This window comes from Raphanus sativus, chromosome 5 (assembly GCF_000801105.2).
Source record: "Raphanus sativus cultivar WK10039 chromosome 5, ASM80110v3, whole genome shotgun sequence".
Lineage (NCBI taxonomy): Eukaryota > Viridiplantae > Streptophyta > Magnoliopsida > Brassicales > Brassicaceae > Raphanus > Raphanus sativus.
In genome coordinates, this window is record NC_079515.1 from 413827 (window position 1) to 421174 (window position 7348).

Here is a 7348-nt window from a genome sequence, read left to right on the forward strand (position 1 = left end):
CTTAAATCTTTAAATAAATAATATTGATCGACAACTAAATTACTAACTTTTTATTAAATTTAATTACTAACTTATGCTCATGGGTTAGTGGAAGCCCTATATTTGATAGAATAAGAAAAATAGAGATTAATCAATTAATTATTTAAATCATCTAACACTAGAATCTTACATAGGATCACATACTTGCATAAGAATTTGCTTAAAATATATCATATGAAACCATATAGTTTTAAAAAAGAATCACATAATATAATAGCCGTTTGACGTAAAGAAGAGACAAATAGCTAGCAAGCATTTATAGCTATTATTTGCCAAGTATAACATTAATCCAAATGTTAATTTATAAAATTTTACTTAGATCATGTAGACCATATATCCTCTTTCTCTCACCAAAATAGCTAGCAAGCATTTATAGCCATTCTTTACATAGTAAAATGTTCCATTATAAACAATGTTTCTCACCTTGATTTGATTGGTGAACCCGTAAGTATTGCGAAAAGTCACGTCTTAAAACATAATCGCACTCATTTCTCGTAAGCAAACCATCACGATCATCAAGAAAGTTTTTCTAAATATCAGCAACCGTGGCGAAGCTATATAAAAAGGAAGAGGAGAGCAAAAAGGTAATGGAGGAGGAAGAAGAGGAGGAAGACGACACGTTCGAGGATGCCGTGTGTAACAAAACACCAGCCAGAGTCACGAACGATGCCGTGTGCAACAAGATACCAGCCAGAGTCAACACCCCTTTGTCTATTATCACCGAGGCGTTCGAAAATCTAGCTGATCAGCTGAAACCGGACATAACCACCGAAGAAGACGGACTTAAGCTTGATGCTTTCTGCAATGCGTGTACTCATGTCTCTGTCCTCTTCAGCTGCCTCGGATTCGCCTTCAAATTCGCTGAGATGGAGTACATCTCCAAAGTTAACGATTTGGTTGAAGCTTCGAAAACATTGGACACGTTACAAAATATTTTGGACCTAGACGTGGAGAAAGATACGGTGAAAACACCAGGTAGTCGTTCGCGTAACCTAAGACGCGTGAGACTAGGGTTAGACCTAATCCGAGCAATTTTCGAGAAGTTCTTGATGACAGATGAGTACTCTTTGAAAGACGCTGCGACAACAGCTTACACGGAAGTATGCGCACCGTTTCATACATGGGCTGTTAGAACCGCGGTTTACGCGGGAATGTATACGCTTCCAACGAGGGATCAGCTTCTGTTACGGCTCAATGAGACTGAACAATCTGTTGAGAAGAACATGAGGAGGTACATGGAAGCGTCACGACCCATCATAGAGTATATTGACAAACTTTACATTGAAAGGAACATTAAACTCGACTGGTAACAACGTTGTCCTTGTAAATTACTAATATTACTATTAATATTTTCTTTTATCTTTTTCCTTGTAAATTAAAATGGAGCTTTTGTCTGAAGGCCAAAAAAAACGAGGGTTTGTCATTGTCACTTGATGTAATACTCATGTTAATCAAATCAAAACGTTTTCAAAACTCCTTTTGTCTACTTGAAGTTCAATTCCTTTGCTTTTTGACTACCAGTTTATTTATGAAGTTGCACATTTGCCGTTTGGTATTGACAAAACTTTCTTTGGGTTTTTGTATCAATGTTACTTTTTCGGTTTTGGTCAGTTATTATGTTATACACTACAAAGACTCACGTAGTCTAAATTAAAGGTGTTCACTTGAATTATATCTTGCTAATGATAATTAATTGGCAACAAAGTCTGGGTGGTGTAGTCGGTTATCACGCTAGTCTCACACACTAGAGGTCCCCGGTTCGAACCCGGGCTCAGACATTTTTCTATTTTTTTATTAAAGTAAGGAAAGGTCCCTATTATCATTTAGTTGCTGCTGGTTACATTATCCATCCGAATAACTGATTTTAGAGCATGTCCACTAGGTTCAGTAGATACCCACTGTGGAAGAATCCACTTCCCACCATAGTTTAATCCGTTTACTCGCGATGGTTTAAGTCTGTAATGACATCAAACTACACTATAATTTGTAAAAAAGTTTATGCATAGTCTCACTCTCTGAATAATACGCGTGAAACATTCCTCTTATAAACCTACAATTGTTCAAAGCTCCATTAAAAAGAAAAAAAAAGAAATGCAGAGAAGAGAGGTTCAGCATACCAAGCTCCAAGAAACTCTGTTCGTCATCGAAGGTACCAAAGTCTAGTAAAAACATACAAAGAGTCTTGTCCTGCGTTCTAACATTAGAAAAATCAAAACCAAACTCAAGAATGTCCTCAACTTTTATCCGGCACTGAACTAAATTCCTAAGAGCTCTGCTACCACATGAAATTCACCAAGAAGGCAACAAAGATCACTTGTTATTAGATGCAAGTTTAGCTGCAGCTTGGCCCTCTGACAAGGGCAAGTAATAGATCCTGGGGATTGCTTTTGTCTTCTTGAAAAGATCATCAAGAGGAGGCTCTTGTTCCTCAGGGACTAGAGGAAGAGGTGGAGGCAGAGCCACACGTTCTATCACTGGAGGTGCTTTGGCCAAAGGCGGTGGTGGTGGCAAAGCAGTTGGAGACTGAGTTGTGGCTGAGGAGCTTCCAGTTCAGCTGTGAGAAGGCGGCCTCCGTTAGGTGGCCATTGGAGATTATACATTGCTTCTCTTGTTGCTGCTGCTTCTTCAACTGAAGCATACTGCATTCACATCACACCAACAATTCATTATTCAGACAACTGAGATCAACACTTTTTTTGCAAACCAAAAGGACTGAAGAAGAGGTCTTACTGATACATAGCAGTGGGTCATAATGGTGTCCATCCAGAAACTAGTGACGTTTCCGGTTATACCCAAAAGCTCTTGAACAGCAAACTATGTAAGTAATAAAAAAAGTGGAAAGTGAGAAAGCCTTACCATTAATAGGAAGCTTACTTTTGTCACAAGCCACCAGTGGATGGCTTTTGTTTTCAGGGGCTTCCGCTTTCCCAGAAGGCATTTCATTGTTCTCACACTTATCCTCCACCTCACGAGCTGTAAGTGGTTCAGTTTGCTTTGTCTCAGGCCATCCTCCTGCATAGACGACTCATCACGCAGAACTTCTAAATTCAACTTTTTTGAGTTGCCTGCATTATCGATGATATTATTTCCTTTGGTCATATCTGCATGAGCAGCATCGCTGTCATCTCCACCTCCAACAGAAATCTTCTGTTCAAGTGGCTTCTCGACATCCATTGGATGGGATTCGCCGCCAATGACTGTTGATGGCTCTTGTGACTTATTGACACTATGTTCTAATCTATAAACATATTTTTATACATATAAACTAGGTGTTTTCCTGCACTATATGCAGTAAAAGAATTTTAAAATATTTTTAATAGATAAATATAAATTATATTTAATTTCTTATTAATATTATAAATTTTCTTTTTTCTTATCAATCTATATATATAAAAAATGTTCCTTCTCTCCTGTTGTGCCACGTCATCGCCAGGCTGGAAGCTACTCTTCTGACGTCGCGACACGCGTCCAAACGCAGCTATATTTGCCGTTTCATTTAATCTAATACATATTGGGCTCACATTGTATCTTTGGGCTTCTATGTGTAACTTTTTTAGTTATTATAGGCCCGGTTAGTGACAAACATGAGGGAAAAAAACCTCCCATTTTCGACGGCGCTGAAGTGTTGATCCAGATTTTATCACAAAAACGGCTTCTTAAAGACAGTGATAACTCTCATCTAATCAGAGCCCTCAACGCGACGTCTTCAATGCGGTTCGTCGAGCTTAAGTCCCCTGTTACAGTATATATAGGTGTGAAGTTTCTTCTCTTCACCTCATCCTCTCTTTCAAAGTATTACATTAATCCTCTATTTTCTCGAGATGGCTAACACCAGAGTCTTCTTTTCCGACCTGAAGCCCGGCCGGTGCAGCTCCGTCGTGGATCAATGATTTAGCCTTTAATGTGAGTTTCTTTAATTTCTGCGAAGTGGTGTTTCTACGGATATAAAAAGGTATGCTTTCTCTTCTCCAAAATCATCCTCTATATTTTTCTTACTATACTTATTCTCTGTGATATGGCTCTAGAATGTTATATCTCCGATTTTAAGTCCGGTAGATGTTCTTCCTCCGTTGACGTTAAGTTGATACGGTTCTGGGAGATCAGGAACGTCAGGTACGGTGGAGATTTCTTCTCGCTGACAAAAGTAAACAGAAACTGTTGCGGTTACGTTCAATCAATTCGTCTGGATTCTTTTTTTTAAGAAAAATTGTTATGGCCGTCGATATGCTTCTCCTTAGCTCCAAGGTAGGTCCGGCGATTTAAAAAAAAAACCAACATTTTTCCTTTGAAATTTACAAGTAACGTGATTTGATCTTATTCATATGATGTTTGCTTCTTCTTATGTTAAGTTCCTCTGCCTTTTGTTTCTTACTGTGGCTCAAACAAATGCAGATGATGATTTAAAGCCAAAGTCTTTACAAGCAGAGTTTGAATCTGTAAATGGTATTAGTGATAAGTAGGAGGAGCTTTGGTCGCAGTTTCAGGAATAACAACTACGGATGCAGTGGCTGAAATTGTGGTACGCCGTGATCAGACGGTGGTTCATGGCGAGGTGAAGAGAAAAGAGGGATGACAAGGGAGACTGAGCATGTGGTGGATGAGAAGACAACGCAGAGGAAAATAGGAGGAGTCGCCGGAGACATGTTTAATGTCTCCTTCACCAGATCACGAAGTAGATTACTGCCATTAGCAGTATCATAAGTGCTCTGACAATGTAAACCAGTGAGTTCCTTTGCCAAGTTGAGTATGTGTTTCGTCTTGAGAGATGGTTGAAGAATAAAACTCCTCCATAAAATTGTAATTTCAGCTAATTCTATGACTATTAATCAATGAATTTTCATTTTTAATTATGTTTGATCTTGATATATGAATGCATTTGTTTTAATTATTTTAATGGTCTATGGCACTCGATATACCGAGAAACATCTGAATGGTGATTGAACTTTGCTATCATAGCAAATTTTTAATATGGTATTTTATTTTGAAAAGGAAAAAAAATTCGTAAAACATGGTGGAAGAGGCTTCGACCTCAAGCCGAAGAGTGTGAATGACTTAGATTTTAGCCAAATGTAACCTTATGTGAATTCTTTTAATATGGTGTTACTAACACCGTGTTAGAGGTTAAATTATTTTATTTTTTCTGATTTTAGGTTGATACATGGATTTTTTTTTATTTTGGTTGTTATATAATCTTATAAGTTTGTATCTGACCTGGTCTTGACAGTGGCAGTAGAATAGTAGAATGAAAGAGCAATTATACTGAAAGATTGATGATATAAAACAGATGTAATCACATATCAAGATCAACTAGGTGACCTTTGTATCAAAATCATCTTAGCGTGAATGCATGATAATAGTTAATATTATTATATTCATAAAAACAAGAAGAATTTGTAATAGATTGATATAGCATGTGACATCCAAAAACAACTATGATATACTAATTTGTTGTACTTTGCTAATAATTATTTTGTCCACCAACCAATTCTAAAAATGAGAGTATTTGCAAATACATCAACATAGATGTAAGACCAAGTGGAACAAGAAAATTTGAAAGATAAATTTCATAATAACTGAACGTTATAAATTTGATGGTTATAAAACCAAAAGAAAATAAACGAAATGTACATGTAGTAATTATTTTATATAAATTTAAATAATTGAAATAAATTATTTAGATTAAACTATACTTTAATTAATTTATATGCTTTTAAAATAGTGATAAATAATTTTCAATAATAAAATATAACAAATTTTGAGTGGTAAAATTCCAATTTTTTAGACAAAAAAAATCTACATTTTTGAAATTTGTGTAATGATTTATGTTTTAGTAATATTAATATACATATATCATATATGTAATAATTAAATAAATTGAAGATAGAATTAAAAATATAAAACCCCGGGCGTAGCCCGGGCCGATCCTAGTATTTTAATATAAATTTGATTTAACTGAACATTAAAATTAAGATAAAAACAATTTTGTTATCTTGAATTATATTTAAGAATGTGCATGTATATATTTAAAATTATAATCTTAGGTACATTTTTCTATCTATTTATTTTAATTAAATATGTAAAATTGCATAATTGTCAAAATTAAAATTAAACAATATTTATAAAATCTGTAGATATATATAAGAAACTAATGATTTTACGATTTAATTTGATTTTATGATTTAATTTTTATAATTTTCTAAAAATATGTATATATTTTTGAAATCTTTTTAATTTAAATGATATTTTGAAATTTGAAATGCCATAATTGAATATATTTATTTTAATGATGATTTATGAGTTATTACCATATTTTTTAAAAGTCCAAAAATATAAATCGACAATAAATGTAATATATGAATTATTACCATATTTAAAAAAGTTTACCAAAAAATATAAATTAACATTGAATATAATTTTCCATCTCATATTAATCTATAAGACATGTCATCAATTTTATTAATCAAGGTATTTTCATACACCATGTGTAGTGATGAATTTTTAAAAGTTAAATTTTATATTTTAAAATGTAATTTATTAATATTATATATTTTATTATTTTGACCAATAATTAATATAAATATCATTAACTAAGCATAAAATTAAGAGAAAATATTTTTTATTTTAAATTATATTTAAGAATGTATATGTATATATAAAGTTAAAATCTTAGATAAAAAATTATCTATTTCATTTGGTTAATATATTAAATCAACTTGTACAAAATTACTAAAAATCATATAAAACTGTATAGTTATCAAAAACTAAAACTAAATAATATTTATATAATTTGTAGATATCTAAAAGAAACTATGATATTACGATTTATTTTATTTTTTTAATTCAGAAAATTTAGATGATAAAAGTTTTATAATTATAAAAATAAAATTATATAATATTTCGAAATTCAAAATGTCATATTTGAATTTATTTATTTTACTGATGATTTATGAGTTATTACCATATTCTACAAAGTTTACCAAAAATATAAATCAATATTAAATGTAATATATGAGTTATTGCCATATTTTAAAAGATTTCCAAAAATATATATCAGTATTAGATATAATTGTCCATGTCATATTTAACCATATGACATGTCATCAATCTTAATAGCCACGTCACAATTTTTTGTGTGAAAACGATTGTAGAGAAGACATGTGGCAAATCACTTCTCAAATATAGACTAGGGGATTATGAGATAGATTTGTGTAATTTAAATTTAGAGAGGAGTACCATTCCCTACGATAGATTTATGTAATTTGTTTTGTTTTTTAATATGTTTTAAGGTATCTCATAATTTATATGTATA

The 7348-nt window shown here is 32.7% G+C and overlaps 1 protein-coding gene, 1 long non-coding RNA gene and 1 other non-coding gene across 4 annotated transcripts; all 3 read left to right on the top strand.

Moving 5' to 3' along the window:
* Positions 1 to 498: 498 nt before the first annotated feature.
* On the top strand, positions 499 to 1508 carry LOC108853342 (ACD11 homolog protein-like). The gene has a single exon (XM_018626762.2). It carries the CDS (start codon positions 627 to 629, stop codon positions 1347 to 1349), a length of 723 nt encoding a protein of 240 aa, XP_018482264.1. The 5' UTR covers positions 499 to 626; the 3' UTR covers positions 1350 to 1508.
* A 235-nt stretch (positions 1509 to 1743) lies between these two features.
* Positions 1744 to 1817, top strand: TRNAV-CAC (transfer RNA valine (anticodon CAC)). The gene has a single exon. It is a non-coding gene; the product is annotated as a tRNA-Val (tRNA).
* Positions 1818 to 3640: 1823 nt separating this feature from the next.
* On the top strand, positions 3641 to 4889 carry LOC108806498 (uncharacterized). Of its 2 annotated transcripts, XR_008945861.1 has the most exons (3): positions 3641 to 3791; positions 3897 to 4284; positions 4432 to 4889. It is a non-coding gene; the product is annotated as an uncharacterized LOC108806498 (long non-coding RNA). The 2 variants fall into 2 exon arrangements; XR_008945860.1 differs by having other exon boundaries at positions 3897 to 4889.
* The last annotated feature ends 2459 nt before the right edge of the window (positions 4890 to 7348 follow it).

Bases quoted from the DNA above. Each gene is read 5' to 3' on its own strand.
- LOC108853342 (XM_018626762.2), top strand. From the start codon at position 627: ATGGAGGAGGAAGAAGAGGAGGAAGACGACACGTTCGAGGATGCCGTG.